We start from the raw sequence: 15277 nt of genomic DNA on the forward strand, positions 1-15277 counted from the left end.
TCTCCCCATGTCTGCACGGCATGTTTGAAAATTTTCATAATAATCCACTTTTTTTTTTTTTTTTTTTGGTGAGACATGGTCTCATTCTGTTGCCCAGGCTGGAGTGCAGTGGCACAATGTAGGCTCACTGCATCCTCAACCTCCTAGGCTCAAGAGATTCTCCTGCCTCACAGCCTCCTGAGTAGCTGCGACTACAGGTCTACATCACCACACTCAGCTTTTTTTTTTTTTTTTTTTTTTTAAGACGGTCTCGCTCTAATCGCCAGGCTGGAGTACAGTGGCACGATCTCTACTCACCGCAACCTCCGCCTCCAGGGTTCAAGTGATTCTCCTGCCCCCTGAGTAGCTGGGACTACAGGCACGTGCCACCACACCTGGCTAATTTTTATATTTTTAGTAGAGATGGGGTTTCACCATGTTGGCCAGGATGGTCTCAATCTCTTGACCTCGTGATCTGCCCGCCTCGGCCTCCCAAAGTGCTATTTTTTTATTTTTTGTAGAGATGGGGATCTCGCTATATTGCCCAGGCTGGTCACAAACTCCTGGGCTCAAGGGATCCTCCCACCTCAGCCTTTGAGTAACTGGAATTATAGGTGCACATCACCATGCCCAGCCAATTTTTTTTTTTTTTTTTTTTTGTAGAGACGAGGTCTTGCTATTATATTGTCCAAACTGGTCTCAAGCAATCCTCCTTCCTTGACCTCCCAAAGTGTGGGGATTACAGGCATGAGCCACCACCGGGGTCCGGCAATAATCCACTTTTAAAAATAAGGAATGGGGGGAATAATAGTACCTTCCTCATGCAGTTGCTGTGAAAACCAAAGGAGAATGACAGCCACAGCCGCCCCACAGCAGGGACTGGGCACTTCTGGGTAGGCATCCAGCACACCTCCCGGCCTGTGCCTTCCGTTTCTTCTGTGTGTCTCTAGGCCAATGGCAGCAACTGACTACAAGTAAGGGAATCCCTCGCCTCCCTGCAAGCTCCTCCCCTTTCTCCCCGAGCCCCGCCCTCTGCAGACCCTCCCTGCAAGAGTGGGGCTGGGCCCGGCAGGTGTGGGGTTAAGAGAGTGTTTGGGGCCCCCAGGAGCAGCAGCCTAAGCAGTGGCTGCAGCAACTGCAACAGCAGCGGCTGTGGCAGGCCTGGCCCCGGGCCAGCTGGCGGGAAGCCCCAGGAGGGAGGGAGGGAGGAGGAAGGGGAGGAAGAGGGGAAGAAGGAGGAGGAGGAGGAGGAGGAGGAGAGGAGCAGTCAGCAGGCCCGAGGAGGCAGGACTTCCTGGTGTGGGGGTTGTCAACAGCTCAGAAAGAGAAAGACGGAGAGGCAGAGACCCAGGGGAGCGGAGGAGCGGAGACACGGACCCAGCGGGGCCACGCGGGAGGAGACTCGAGACACCCACTCGCTGGCTGCCACCGGGAGCAGCCGGGGGCTCGGCGGCCCTCTCCCACATCAGTCTCCAGACCCCTGGGGCTTCAGCGGCCGCTCCTGGGCTCCTCGGAGGAGCCGCGGGTTCCTTCTTTTCTGGAGAGCAAACTTTCCTCGGAGATGCCTCGCAGGATGAGCTGAGGCCCCCGGAGAGGACGGGGCAACCTCTGATCGCCGCCTGCGTGCCCCGCCACTCCCCGTGGCCAGAAGGCCCCAGGGAACGCACAGCCCGACCTCTTAGGCGCCGGGACCCTCAGGCTCAGATCAGTGGCCGAGGCCCCAGAGGTAGGATTCGGGGCTGGGTGGGGCGCTGGGGGTAGCCGGGCAGGGCCTGCCCCAGGGATGTGGGAGCTGGGGTGGGCTCGAGGCCCAGGAGAGGTCTCTCTGAGTGGCTGGGCCAGGCTGGGGAGCTGCTTCACCCCGGTTCTCCCAGGCCCTGGAGTCCAAGCTCTTGGGGCAATACCCGCCCCCTGAGTCAGAATCTCAGACGAGAAATGCACAACTCTGGGACTCATCGCCTCTTCCTACTCTGAGCGCCTTTTTGGATCTGGTCCCCTCTGCCCTGGTCTCTGTCATCTCTTGCCTGTCTCCGGGTCTCTGACGGTTTCCCCTTCCCCCACTCTGCTCCCCGGAGAGGAAGCCCCGGAGGTGGCCTGCCCACTGGTTTCACACACACACACAGACACACACACACACTCTCTCTCTCCCTCTTTTTCCAGTTTGCAAACTCAGCTCTGGAGTTCAGCAGCAACAGCAGCAGGAAAAACCTGCCCGTGCTCCCCCCTCCCGCCACCTCCCCTCTCCTCTTCTCCCCTCACCCAGCAGGCACCCCGGGTTCCCACCAGGCCCTCCTGCCATGTCGGACCCAGACGTCCCCAGGGGCCCGGATGCCCCCACCATGTGGCCCCCTTGTTCCAGGGGTGCCTGAGCCCCTTCAGGGAGTCCCAACCCACCCCCAACCTTGGCCCAGCCCTGAGCCCCAGGGACCATGAGCGGGGGCAAGAAGAAGAGTAGTTTCCAAATCACCAGCGTCACCACAGACTATGAGGGCCCGGGGAGCCCAGGGACTTCAGATCCGCCTACTCCACAGCCCCCCACCGGGCCCCTGCCCCGCCTGCCCAGTGGGGAGCCCAGCCCTGATCCGGGGGGCAAGGGCACCCCCCGGAATGGCTCCCCACCACCTGGGGCCCCCTCCTCCCGTTTCCGGGTGGTGAAGCTGCCCCACGGCCTGGGAGAGCCATATCGCCGTGGTCGCTGGACGTGTGTGGATGTTTATGAGCGAGACCTGGAGCCCCACAGCTTCGGCCGACTCCTGGAGGGAATTCGAGGGGCCTCAGGGGGCGCCGGGGGCAGATCTTTGGATTCCAGGTTGGAGCTGGCCAGCCTCGGCCTGGGCACCCCCACCCCACAGTCAGGCCTGTCTCAGGGCCCCACCTCCTGGCTCCGTCCACCCCCCACCTCTCCCGGACCTCAGGCCCGCTCCTTCACTGGGGGACTGGGCCAGCTGGTGGTGCCCGGCAAAGCCAAGGCAGAGACACCCCCACTGTCGGCCTCCCCACCCCAGCAGCGCCCCCCAGAGCCTGGGACCGGTGAGAGTGCGGGCACATCCCGGGCTGCCACGCCCCTGCCCTCTCTGAGGGTGGACGCGGAGGCTGGGGGCTCAGGGACCAGGACCCCTCCACTGTCCCGGAGGAAAGCTGTAGACATGCGGCTGCGGATGGAGTTGGGTGCTCCAGAGGAGATGGGGCAGGTAAGACCTGGGTTCTAGGGCTCGCCCATCAGCCCTGGCCTAACCTCTATCTTGGGCCTCCCTCCTCCCACCCCTCCTCCTCCCCTTCCTTCTCCCCCTCCTCCTTCCCGTCCCTTCCCCTCCCCTCCCCCTCCCCCTCCTCCTCCATTACTTGTCTATCAGATCAGACAGCCCTCTTCTCTGTGCCTGCCAGGTCACTCTGAAGCCCCTTCCTCCTCCTTCATTTTCTGTCTCAGCCTCCTTCCTGTTTTTCTGCACCCTCTCTCTTTCTCCCTGGCCTCTGATTCTCTGTCTTGGTCTTCATGTAGCCTATAGCATATGTGGCCCCCTCACCAGGCCTTCTTCTGTCTTGGTCTCAGCCCCTCTGCCTCTAGGTGATGAGGGTGGAGGCCTCAGCTGGGTAGCTGGGTCCCTGGGGGAGGAGCTGCCAGGATTTGGGGAGGAAAGGTAAAAGGTAGGCCTTGCGCGCTGCTAGTCTCTGCACTGCAGCCCCATCCTGAATGTAGGGGTCTTTCTTTTCCTCCAGCCACCCATCTCAGTCCTACCTCCAGCTTTGCTGTAGGCCAAGTGTCACTGAGAAATTGGGTGGGGGGAACACCTCTTAGGGATGGGGAGGGGGCTTGCTGGTTGATCCTTTTCACCCCCTAGTTGTCTGTCTCAACTCCCTCCATCTGAGCCTCTCTGTGATTGATAACTCCAGGGTGACCACCATGGAGTGGGAGAGAAAAGCCCCAGAAGGAGTTCAGTCCCATACTCTTTCTCCTTCCTGTCTCCAAAAGAGGAACAAGTCCGGGCTGGGGGGGCAGCATGCCTGGGTCCCCGTGGTGGGGGTGAGCAGCCAGCGACAAAAGGGTGGGATACTTCTGTCCTGCGGGGAGAATATAACACCTCGGAGGGCTGGGGAAAGGCAGAGAGTGTGAGGATGCGAACTCTTTCCCCTTCCTGGCCTTGGGCACAAACCACAGTATAAAAATAACCTGGGACTGGATGTCTGGGTCCTGTCAGGACCGGTCAGGACTGGCTCCCCCCAACCCCCTCCTGGCCTCAAGCTCACGTCTCTCGTGACGCCCCTTCCTACCACTCCCCACCCCCTCCCCGCCCAACTCTTCTTGAACTCCTGCGTTCAGCACCCACCCCAGGGGAGAAGATGCTGTTTCTCTTCCTGTCCTGTCCCCAGACTCTTCCAAAGCAAACCCCCTTGGCCTCCAGCTTCCCTGCTCTCTGTCCTTGCCTGGCCTGAGCTTCTCTTGGGGCCACAGACCCTGCCTGTCTCTCTCCAGTGCCCCCTGCTCCCCAGCTTTCCCCCACCTCCTGACGGTCTGCTGTTTGCACGTAACTGTTTTGCTATTTCCCTGCCCAAAAGTCTGTCTCCCTTCCACATCCCCTCATGCCTCTTCTCCCTCTTAACAGAAGGGAGTGGTGGAGAATGGCCAGGGGACACCACCTGGGCCCCCTTCCTCTGCTCTGTCCCTCTAACCACCCTGGACTCTCTGTTCTTGGCTTTTCTGAGAAGCTGGGGCCTCCACGGGGCCTCACAGAGGCATCTTGTCATGTTCCTGTCGCCCCCGCCCTTTTTGCTGCCGCCCCCAGCGCCTGTTGGGCTATGCAGGTCCACGCCCAGGCTCCGCCTCCCCCCAGCTCCACAACCAGCCCCCGCCAACCCCAGGGCAGAGCGCAGGAGCAGAATTCCACCTGAGTCCGAGAAGTTTGAGAGGGGAGGCGAGAGTGAGGGGTGGGTGAGGGGATGGAGGAGCAGTTTCTGAGGATCCATTCATTCTACAAATAGCTACTGAGCAAACTGACCTTCTAGCCGGGGAGAGACACAATAAATACTTTAATTTCAGATAATGTTAGGTGCTATAAAAAAAATGAAACAGTTCAGTGGACCAGTGAATGATGGGGAAATACCTCTCTAAGAGGTGACATTGGAGTCATTTTAAGAAGGCAGCCTGGGTGCAGTGGCTCACACCTATAATCCCAGCACTTTGGGAGGCTGAGGTGGGAGGATCACTTGAGGTCAGGAGTTCAAGACCAGCCTGGCCAACATGGTGAAACCCCGTTGTCTCTACTGAAAATAGAAAAATTTGCCAGGTGTGATGGCGGGCGCCAGTAGTCCTGGCTACTCAGGAGACCGAGGCAGGAGAATCACTGTAACCCGGAAGGCAGAGGTTGCAGTGAGCCAAGATCACATCACTGCACTCCAGCATGGGTGACAGAGCGAGACTCCAGCAAAGGCACAGGCTGGGAGCGGTGGCTTATTCTCCCAGCACTTTGGGAGGCTGAGGCGGGAGGATCACTTGAGCCCAGGAGTTTGAGACCAGCAGGGACAACATACTGAGACCCTGTGTTAACAAAAAATAAAAAATTAACCAGTTACGGTGGTGTGCGCCGTAACTGTCCAGCTACTCGGGTGGCTGAGGCTGGAGGATCGCTTAAGCCCGGGAATTCGAGGCTGCAGTGAGCCATGATTGTGCTACTGCACTCCACCCTGGCTGACAGAGTGACTGTCTCAAAAAAATAAAATAAAACATAAAAGAAGGCAGACACTCTGAGTAGCCTCTGTTTAGGGTCCCAGCCCAGGGGGAGCAGGGACTTTGGAATCTATTCTCGGTTCTTCCATCAGTCCCCCGCTCCTCCCACTTGGGAGACCCTCTGTAATGTCCCATACACCACTCCTCCCATTCCTCAGGTTGACCCATTTCTTGCTTCTAGTACCTGCCTAATGCCTTCTCCAGAGCTGGAGAAGGGAAGGGCTGCGGGGACAGGACTCCCGGGTCCTCCAAAGGGAGTAGAGAGGTGGAGAGGGAGGAAGGCTAATAGGCAAGTTATAAGGCGGCTGATTCCTTTCTCTTCTCTTTTCACGTGATGGTTCCTACCTCTCCGCCTCCAGGTGCCCCCACTGGACTCTCGCCCCAGCTCCCCGGCCCTCTACTTCGCCCACGATGCCAGCCTGGTTCACAAATCTCCAGACCCCTTCGGAGCAGTAGCAGCTCAGAAATTCAGCCTGGCCCACTCCATGTTGGCCATCAGTGGTCACCTAGACAGCGATGATGATAGGTAGGTGGGCTTCGTGGGGTGGTGGGGCGTGGGGTGCAGGTTCCCTGCCCAGCACCTGGGATGGCTGTGAGAAACTGCCCGGTAGGCATCCTTCCCCCAGGTTGAACTTGGAGAGGAACTCTTAGACAGAGAAACCTGGCCTGGGCATAACCACTGCACACAGATGATTTCGGACCCACTCCCTCTCTGTGGAGAGGGCTGGGTGGGACTCCCTGGCTCAGAACTGTCAGGTCACAGACTTTTTTAGATTCTGAAGGGACTCATTGTTGTCAGATTCCAGAGCTCTTGCAGATTTAGAGATCATCTGGCCAACCCCAGGAACCCACTGGCAAATGCGTGCTCTAGACAGAATAGCAAATCAGGCTGGGGCACAGTGGCTCCCGCCTGTACTCGTGGTGCTTTGGGAGGCCCGGGCAGGAGAATTGCTTGAGGCCAGGAGTTCAAGACCAAACCCTGGCAATGTAGCGAGACCTCATCTCTAAAAAGAAAAAGAAATAAAATAGCATATATATATATATATAGATATACATATAGAGATATATACACACGCACACACACACACACACACACACATACATATATATAAAGGAAGTAGGCTGGGCATGGTGGCTCATGCCTGTAATCCCAGCACTTTAGGAGGCTGAAGTGGGCAGATAACCTGAGGTCAGGAGTTCAAGACCAGCCTTGCCAACACGGTGAAACCCTGTCTGTACTAAAAATACAAAAATTAGCCGGGTGTGGTGGTATGTACCTGTAATCCCAGCTACTCAGGAGGCTGAGGCAGGATAATCACTTGAACCCGGGAGGCAGAGTGTGCAGTGAGCTGAGATCGCACAACTGCACTCCAGCCTGGGTGACACAGCGAGACTCCGCCTCAAAAAAAAAAAAAAAAAAAAAAAAAAAAAAAAAAAAAAGAACTGAAAAAGAATGGAAATCAGTTTCGTCTCAGTTCCATCTCCCTCTTCCTCTCCTAACGAAGGACTGGGACTCCCTAACAGCACGTATGGACTGTGACATCCGATAGCCCACGGGGTCTACTTTAGTATCCTAGGATTTCTAGAACCGAGAAAGCGAGTCCCTAAGATGGGCCAGCTAGGAACAGAGTCAGAGCTAGGAATGGCAAAGGGGCAGGGACGGCACTGCAGAGAGCGACTTTCTGGGGTTCACCTTTTGGGGAAAGTGCTCTGTTGGGTGGGTTTTCAGGGCCAGGTGTCACCGTTCCTAAGAAAGCCAGCAAGCTGAAAAGGGGGGCCCAGAATCGTGAGTCAGAGATAGCCAGGCTGCCTGCTTCTGGCCGGGGACTGATAGGAACCTGGCAGAAGGGCTGGGGAGTCACCGTTTTTCTTTTGGAGGGAGGAGTGGGACTTCCGTAGGAGGTTTTCAAGGGGAGGGACTTCCTGCTTGGAAGGAAATTGGGGGTGGGGCTTCGAGAGTGGGTGAGTGGGTGCCTGAGGGACCTATTCCAGATGGGAGTTGCTCCTTCCTATCCTCCCCAGATCCGGGGCCGCTCGCCGGGATCAGGTACTCAAGCCCACCACTGACAGGGTCCTGCAGCCTCGGGGAGGAGAGGGACCTGGCAAAGGGGGTGGCCAGGAGCTGGTGTGATAGAGGGCAAGGGTGCCAGTGCTAGGCGGGGCTGGGCGGGGCTGGGCAGGACACGGTGGCTCCTGCACGCCCCATTCCCACTCTCAGGAATGTGCGAGGTGTGAGGTCGGCCAGGGCTGGGAGAGTCACCTGCCCCCATCACTGCTATTCTCAGCGTTTCCTGCCCTCTCCCTCTCCCACTTGGGAGGTTCCCTGGCTAGAGGACTCCCCGTCCCTCCCCCACCCCTGCTGAGTTCACAGCCCAGCCTCCTGCTGTCTCTGTCTTAGAGGATTCAACCTCCTGAGGCCTCCGTCTTTCCCCGTCCCCTCCCTCCCTGCCTTCCTCCGTCCCACCCCCTCCCTGCACACCCCAATCTGACCGGTCCGGTTCGCAGCCTCCCCTTCACCCTGCTGTGCTCCAAGGCTCTTGGGGATCTGTCCCAGCCCAGCCCCTCAAGCCCCACCCTGCCAAGCCGGCGGGTTTGGATTGGGCCACCCCCTGCCCCCTAGGAATGGGACGTGTAGACCCCACCTCTCCTTTCTGGTGTACACAGAGCTGGCAGAACAGGGTCCCAGTGGCCTGGGACCTCCCTCTTACGAGGGAAGGTGGGCCGAGATGTTCAGTGCCTGGATCACAGGGAGGGAGTTGGGGATGCCTGACCAGTCCCTGAATCTGGGGATGGGCGAACAGAGGGTGCAGGTGAATCTAGAATGCTCACATGCCCTGGGACTGGAAATCCTTGTCCCCTCCTTGCAGGTGGCAGGTAGTTGGTTAAGTGTGAAGAAGTGGATGGAAGGAATTGGGGGTGGGGGCAGTGGCCGGCCTACAGGATCCAGGCATTATAGGGAATGGATCCCAGGGACTTGGGAAAGAAAAGATACATTTATTTATCCAGTACCTCCCCTGGGTCCGGTACTGCCTTATCCCTTGTAATCCTAAAAAGCAGTTCCGTTCTCCCGCTTGCCAGATGAAGTATCTGAAACTCAGAGAAGGAGGGGTTTTTTTTTGTTGTTGTTGTTGTTGTTGTTGTTGTTTTTTGATGGAGTCTTGCTCTGTGTCCCAGGCTGCAATGCAGTGGCACGATCTTGGCTTACTGCAACCTCCACCTCCCAGGTTTAACTGATTCTCCTGGCTCAGCCTCCCGAGTAGCTGGGACTACAGGTGCCCGCCACCACGCCCGGCTAATTTTTGTATTTTTACTAGAAACAGGGTTTCACCATGTGGGCCGGGCTGGTCTCAAACTCCTGACCTCAGGTGATCCACCCACCTCGGCCTCCCAAAGTGCTGGGATTAGAGGCATGAGCCACCATGCCTGGCCAGGAGGATTTTAGAAACTTACCCAGGGCCACCCAGCTAGTTTAAGTGGCTGGACTGCAGTTGGAGCCTAGGTCCAACCCCAAAGCCACTTTCTCCACTATCCTACTGGGATGCCTGTGTCCCAAGCAAAGAGGTGGCGGCAACGGTCTATGATGTCCTTTCTCTCTAGGACAGTCAGGGACAGCTCTCCCAAGCAGGGCAGGGAGCCAAACCCCCTTCCCCCTCCCTGACCTCCCCAGCCCCGCCCCAAAGGTACCACAGATCCGGGACAGCATAGAGACAGGGCAGCTGGTTGACACTTTCCTGGTCCCAGGCCTAGGCCCTGGGGGATCCCCTGAACTCACTGGTGAGTATGCAGGGCTGGCCCCTGTCCCCAAGATCCCAGGCTCCCCATTTCTCCCAGGTGTCCTGCTTTTTATCCCATCTTCATGTTGAGGCCGTTTTATTTGACCCTCAAAGAGGAAGACCAGCTTCTAGGGCTGTCCCTGCCCCGGGACCGAGAGTCCTGCAGGGCTAAGTCTCCCACTGTGCATGTCACACACTGCACAACTCCAGGGGGTGCTGCTCATATTTGAAATCACAGTCAATGCTGGAAGTCACGACAGTTTTCCGGAAGATGGCATTAAGGGTCTTGAAGAAAGGGGCATTTTCTAATCCACACAAACTTGCTTTTGGGCTTGTGGTGGAGGTAGGTCCTGTCTCAGCAGCCCCTATTTTCCTCCCCTGGACCCTGTCAAAGAATTCTAGCACAGTGCCCACAACCCCTCACTCTGGGGTCCTAAAGGGGAAGGCCTGCGTTGCCAGAGTCCTGGTCCCTTGAAGTGTGTGTTAGAATGTTCCAATGGAGGCTGGGCGTGGTGGCTCACACCTGTAATCCCAGCATTTTGGGAGGTTGAGGCGGGCGGATCACGAGGTCAGGAGTTGGAGACCAGCCTGGCCAACATGGTGAAACCCCATCTCTACTAAAAATACAAAAATTAGCTGGGCGTGGTGGCGCATGCTTGTAATCTCAGCTACTCTGGAGGCTGAGGCAGGATAATCGCTTGAACCCGGGAGGTGGAGGTTCCAGTGAGCCGAAATCGCGCCATTGTACTCCAGCCTGGGCGACAAGAGCAAGACTTAGTCTTAAAAAAAAAAAAAAAAGCCCCAGTGGAAAGTGCTGTCAGAAACTCTCAGGCGCTAGACAAACAGAAGACAGTCACCTATTGGCCAACAAACGTTTATTGTTGTATTATTCCTTTATCTCTGGCGAGAACGAACACCTTACTTGACATCTTTACCCCTGAGTCTCCGCCAAACAGGGCCCATGTTCCTATCCCTAGGTATCCACCCGCTTTGGTCTCTGTGAGTCTGTGTAATGTGGTGGAGGGGGGGTATTGGGTTTTCTGTGGTGGCTCCATATCCACTCAGGTGTTGCTGATTGAAATAGCTCAAAAATTACTTTGACCCTCCTGCTGGCAGACCCACCACCCCGCCTTCAACTTCTCCTCTCCCACCACCCCAGGAGTCCCAGATTCCCTTCCCCCACCCACCCCATCCTGCTCACTCAGGCCTGGTCACCTCCTTAGTTGCTCTACCTGTCAGCGCATTCTGCACCCAGAGCTTGGATGAGAAATGGAAAATTCCCAGCTCCCTGTGCTCCCTTCCTGGCTGCAGGACCTCATCCAAGGGTCACCTTGAATTGAGTGCTGATCCCCCTGCGGGGAAGCGAGTCTGAGCTGACAGCCAGGAGGGAGAGCTTACAAGGGAGCCCAGGGATGTGGCCTGCAGCCCCTTGAGGCCCCTGCTCCGAGCGGGGCCCAGCTGGGGGCGGAGGGCAGGACTGGGGATCCCACCACAGCACCAGAGTGCAGGGGTACAAGGGTAGGTCTGGAGCCTCAGGGCAAGAGCCTGGGGCCAGAGTGGTGGGAGAGGGAGCCTTGGAGGATGAGGTCGGCACAAGACCCTGTGCAGGTCCTGGGCGGTGAGAGTGGGGCTTGAGGGAGAGCCAGGTTCTGGGACCAAGAGCCCAGCGTCTTGGAGCCAGCCTGGAGCCTGGCCCTGGGGGCTGTTGAGCCAGGCCTGAGTCGCCCTCTGGTGGCCACTTCCCAGACTGCAGCCAGACCCTGTCACCTGGGATTCCCATCTCTCTTCCAAGCCCTGTTGCTCCTCTTCCCAATGTCCCACCTCCAAGCTCACTTCCCTTCCTCTCCTCTGAGCCCTCGCTTCCTCTGAGACCCCAGACCCAGGTCCCAGGCCCATAGGCGGTATTTTTTTTTTTAAGACAGAGTTTTGCTCTTGTTGCCCCGGCTGGAGTGCAGTGGCCTGATCTCGGCTCACTGCAGTCTCCACCTCCCAGGTTCAAGCGATTCTCCTGCCTCAGCCTCCTGAGTAGCTGGGATTACAGGCACCTGCCACCACGCCTGGCTAATTTTTTGTACTTCTAGTAGAGCCAGGGTTTCACCATGTTGGCCAGGCTGGTCTCGAACTTCTGACCTCAGGAGATCCGCCTGCCTCGGCCTCCCAAAGTGCTGGGATTACAGGCGTGTGCCACCATGCCTGTCCCTTTTTTTTTTTGAGACAGGATCTCACTCTGTCTTCCAGGCTGGAGTGTAGTAGCACGATCTTAGCTCATTGCAACCTCTACCTCCCGGGTTCAAGCAATTCTCCTGCCTCAGCCTCCTGAGTAGCTGGGATTACTGGCACCCTCCACCATGCCTGGCTAATTTTTGTATTTTCAGTAGAGATGGGGTTTCACCATGTTAGCCAGGCTGGTCTCGAACTCCTGACCTCAAATGATCCACTCACCTCAGCCTCCCAAAGTGCTGGGATTACAGGTGTGAGCCACCGCACCTGGCCTTTAGGCTGTATTCGTCTTCTAGGGCTCTGGGCTCAGTTTCTGTTGCCATGGTAACCTTTCCCATTTTTGGTCTTCTCTGGAAAGTCAGGGACCCTCTGGCCAGGTCCCGGGGTCACCCATGATGTGAGCCTTGTGGGGTTTTTTGGTAGTAGAGCACTCATGATCTATGGAAGACCACGAGTATGTCAGAACGCCCCCTACCCCAGCCACCTCCACCCACTTTCCCAAGGCCTTGAGGGACAGAGGGGACAGGATGGGGTCAGAGGTGGGGAGGGGCCTCCGAGGGCCAGGCCCTTCGTCTCCCTTCACACCCTTCACTCCCCTCTCAGACCCAGGCTTCTGCCCCACGCCCCTCCCCTGGCCCAGCCACCAGCTGACTTCCTCGGCCGGCCCCCTCCCCTCCACTCTGGGATTGGTGCCAGGGTGAGAAGGGGACACTGGCACTGACCGTGTCTGGGAATTCCCGCCCACCGAGGAGCCGAGGGGAGGGGGGGTCCCCGTGTCCCCAAGGAGCCAATAGCAGCCAGGCCTTGCCCTTGGGGGGGGTGGTGTATATCTTTCAGGCCAGCACCCCCGAGGCACTGTCTCCTCTCTGCCCGCCTGGCACCAGCCAGACCCCGCTCTGCCCGGGGGGCTCTGAGCCCCCCAGGCATTCCCTTTACTGCATCCTTCTCCGTTGGGGGGGCGTCTAAGGACCCTTTCCCCTTGGGCATGGCCCAGCCAGGGATCTCTGTCAAGTCCCTGGTGTCATCTTATGAGACCCGAGTGGTGGGGATGGCTCCGGGGCCACCCCGAAAAAGGGGCTGTGCCTCTTCCCCTTGCTCTCCCCGGGGTGCGTCCCCCATACGAGGGACATCTGGGCCCCCGCCCCACCGGGGCCTGGGAGGCCCTGGGCAGCGGCCCTCAGCCCGCAGGGGGATGGACAAAACCCTCCTCTCCCTCATTCTCTACTGTCACAGGTATAGGGGGGTGTGGGCGGGAGGCTGTGGTCCAAGAAACCAGCACCTGGGAAGGCTCCTCCTCTCCTCCCCTCACCTTCCTGTGTCTCTCCAGTGGCTCCGGAAGCCTGGTTGGCATTGACAACAAAATCGAGCAAGCCATGGTAAGAGAAGCCATCTTGGTCCCAGGAGGTCCCAGCCCCCTTAAGCCATCCCTCCGCCCCAGCCCTGTCTTCTTCCTTACCAGGGAACACCAACTCCCAGTTCCTCCTGCTGGGCTCCTGGGCATCCTCTGCCCCCTCCTACCGCCACCTGCACCCTTGACTTTGCCCGGCCTCTGGTCTGGCTGCTGGTCCCCATCTCTGTCTTTGAGCTCTGACTCTGCCTCTGTCCCTCGTCCTTTTCCCCTGTCCCTTCCCTGCTTTGTCTATCATCCCCTGGACACGGGACTCTCTCCCATCCCGGCCCTTGAGGCACTGGGCAGGGGATGAGGCACCCACTCTGTTGACACTGTGCCTGTCCCCGGGGCCCCCAGGATTTGGTGAAGTCCCACCTCATGTTTGCGGTCCGGGAGGAGGTGGAGGTACTGAAGGAGCAGATCCGGGAACTGGCAGAGCGGAACGCTGCGCTGGAGCAGGAGAACGGGCTGCTGCGCGCCCTGGCCAGCCCGGAGCAGCTGGCTCAGCTGCCCTCCTCGGGGGTCCCACGGCTTGGGCCCTCCGCGCCCAATGGGCCCTCCGTCTGAGCCTCCCTTCCCTTACAATGTGCCTTTGGGGCTGCCCGGCCTTTTGTCAGCCGCCTGCCCCCTCTTCCTATGCAGCTTTAATGTCCCCATGTCCCCAGGGTGGGAGTTCAAGGCTCAGTAACGGCCTGGTCCCCCGGCCCCTGCCCCATCTCCTCATCATCCCCAGCCTTGATGGAGGAGGGAGGACTTCAGGACGGGGCATCAGAGGGAGCCCCCTCTGGGAGGGAACCAACCCCCACCCTCCCTCATGGGACTCCCAGCAGTCGACGGCCTGGGGGAGTTGGAGGCTCCCTGGCAGACACCCCACCCCCACCTTGTTCCCTTGAGGTGCATCCTCTCCTCTGCCCAGGGGAGGGAGTGTGGACAGTATCTGGAAGTTCTGGGATTCAGGTTGTTATTAAAATAATAATAATAATTAAAAATTCTGAAGAAACTTGAATTTGGAGGTTGACATCTCGTTCGTTGCTTGTGTTCAGACTCAGGGGTCGCGCCTGCCATTTGGGGCTTCCCTGAGATCTTTTGCAGACTGGGGAGGTTTAAAGCATGGGAGATGGAGGGGTTGAGACAGAGACTGGAGAAGGGAGCCAGCGGTTCAGGTCCTGGGAAGGGGCAGGCGAGGATTGGGGGTGGGGGGGCGTCTGCCCACGTGCTGGGCGGGGGGACCAGGAAACAATGAGGTCTTTGGTGGCTGCCCAAGATCCACCCCCAGCTTCCCAGTGTGTCCCCTCTGCGGGCTGGATCCGGGTGGCTGCTTGGGGGCGGGGCGGGGGGCCCTGAATGGGCCCCTTGTCTCTGGGCTGGGTGTGGGCCAGACTCCCCGGGCACACGGTGCCCTTGCCAGGCCTGGCCAGCCGCCGTGGCTCCCACCCCCGGCCAGCTGAGGACGGGCCCTGTGGGTGAGATGGCCCCTCCCTGGCAGCCTGGGCTCCAGTCCCAGGCGGAAGAGTCAGCAGTGATGGAGAAGGACCCCATCTAGCGGGGAAGAGGCGAGAGCTGCGGATGTAGCCCCAGGAGGCCCCTAGCCCCAGCAGCCTCCAAGGAGGCTGACCTGCCTTGGAGTCCGTGACTCTCTGCCTCCTTAGGTTTCCCTAGGTTCATAACCTTGGGCAACTTCTTTGGTTTTTCTTTTTTTTTTTCTTCGTTTCTTCTTTCTTTTTTTGAGACAGGGTCTTGCTCTGATGCCCGGAATGCGGCGGCACAAACACAACTCCCTGCAGCCTCCACGTCCCTGGCTCAAGTGATCCTCCTGCCTTGGCCTCCCTGAACTATAGGTGTGCGCCACCACGTTCAGCTAATTGTCTTTATTTTTGTAGAGATGGGGCCTTGCTATGTTGCCCAGGCTGGAGTGCAGTGGTGTTATCATAGATCACTGTTGTCTTCCACTCCTGGGCTCAAGTGATCCTCCCACTTCAGCCTCCTAAGTAGCTGGGACTACAGGCATGTGGCACTATGCCCAGCTAGAGACGGAGTTTCGCTCTTGTCACCCAGGCTGGAGTGCAGTGGTGAGATCTCAGCTCACTGCAATCTCCACCTCCCAGGTTCAAGCGATTTCCATGCCTCAGCCTCCTGAGTAGCTGGAACTACATGTGCGCACCACCACTCCCGGCTAATTTTTTTTTTTTTTTT

General features: G+C 58.2%; 1 protein-coding gene across 2 annotated transcripts; it reads left to right on the forward strand.

The window, feature by feature from the left end:
* The first annotated feature begins 1099 nt into the window (after window positions 1-1099).
* On the forward strand, window positions 1100-14090 carry TSC22D4 (TSC22 domain family, member 4). 2 transcript variants are annotated; one of them, XM_011985689.1, is made up of 5 exons: window positions 1100-1705; window positions 2140-3170; window positions 6061-6227; window positions 13022-13070; window positions 13442-14090. In XM_011985689.1, the coding sequence occupies exons 2-5, from the start codon at window positions 2409-2411 to the stop codon at window positions 13649-13651; spliced, it is 1188 nt and encodes a 395-aa protein (XP_011841079.1). In that variant the 5' UTR covers window positions 1100-1705; window positions 2140-2408; the 3' UTR covers window positions 13652-14090. The 2 variants fall into 2 exon arrangements, with proteins under 2 accessions (XP_011841079.1, XP_011841080.1); XM_011985690.1 differs by having other exon boundaries at window positions 1220-1705; window positions 2243-3170.
* The last annotated feature ends 1187 nt before the right edge of the window (window positions 14091-15277 follow it).

The sequence above is a fragment of the Mandrillus leucophaeus genome, unplaced genomic scaffold, assembly GCF_000951045.1.
Source record: "Mandrillus leucophaeus isolate KB7577 unplaced genomic scaffold, Mleu.le_1.0 Scaffold29, whole genome shotgun sequence".
NCBI lineage: Eukaryota > Metazoa > Chordata > Mammalia > Primates > Cercopithecidae > Mandrillus > Mandrillus leucophaeus.

Coding starts and splice junctions, on each gene's coding strand:
- TSC22D4 (XM_011985689.1), top strand. CDS start 2,409: ATGAGCGGGGGCAAGAAGAAGAGTAGTTTCCAAATCACCAGCGTCACC. Junction 3,171..6,060: donor CTCCAGAGGAGATGGGGCAG/GTAAGACCTGGG, acceptor CTCCGCCTCCAG/GTGCCCCCACTGGACTCTCG. Junction 6,228..13,021: donor CTAGACAGCGATGATGATAG/GTAGGTGGGCTT, acceptor GTGTCTCTCCAG/TGGCTCCGGAAGCCTGGTTG.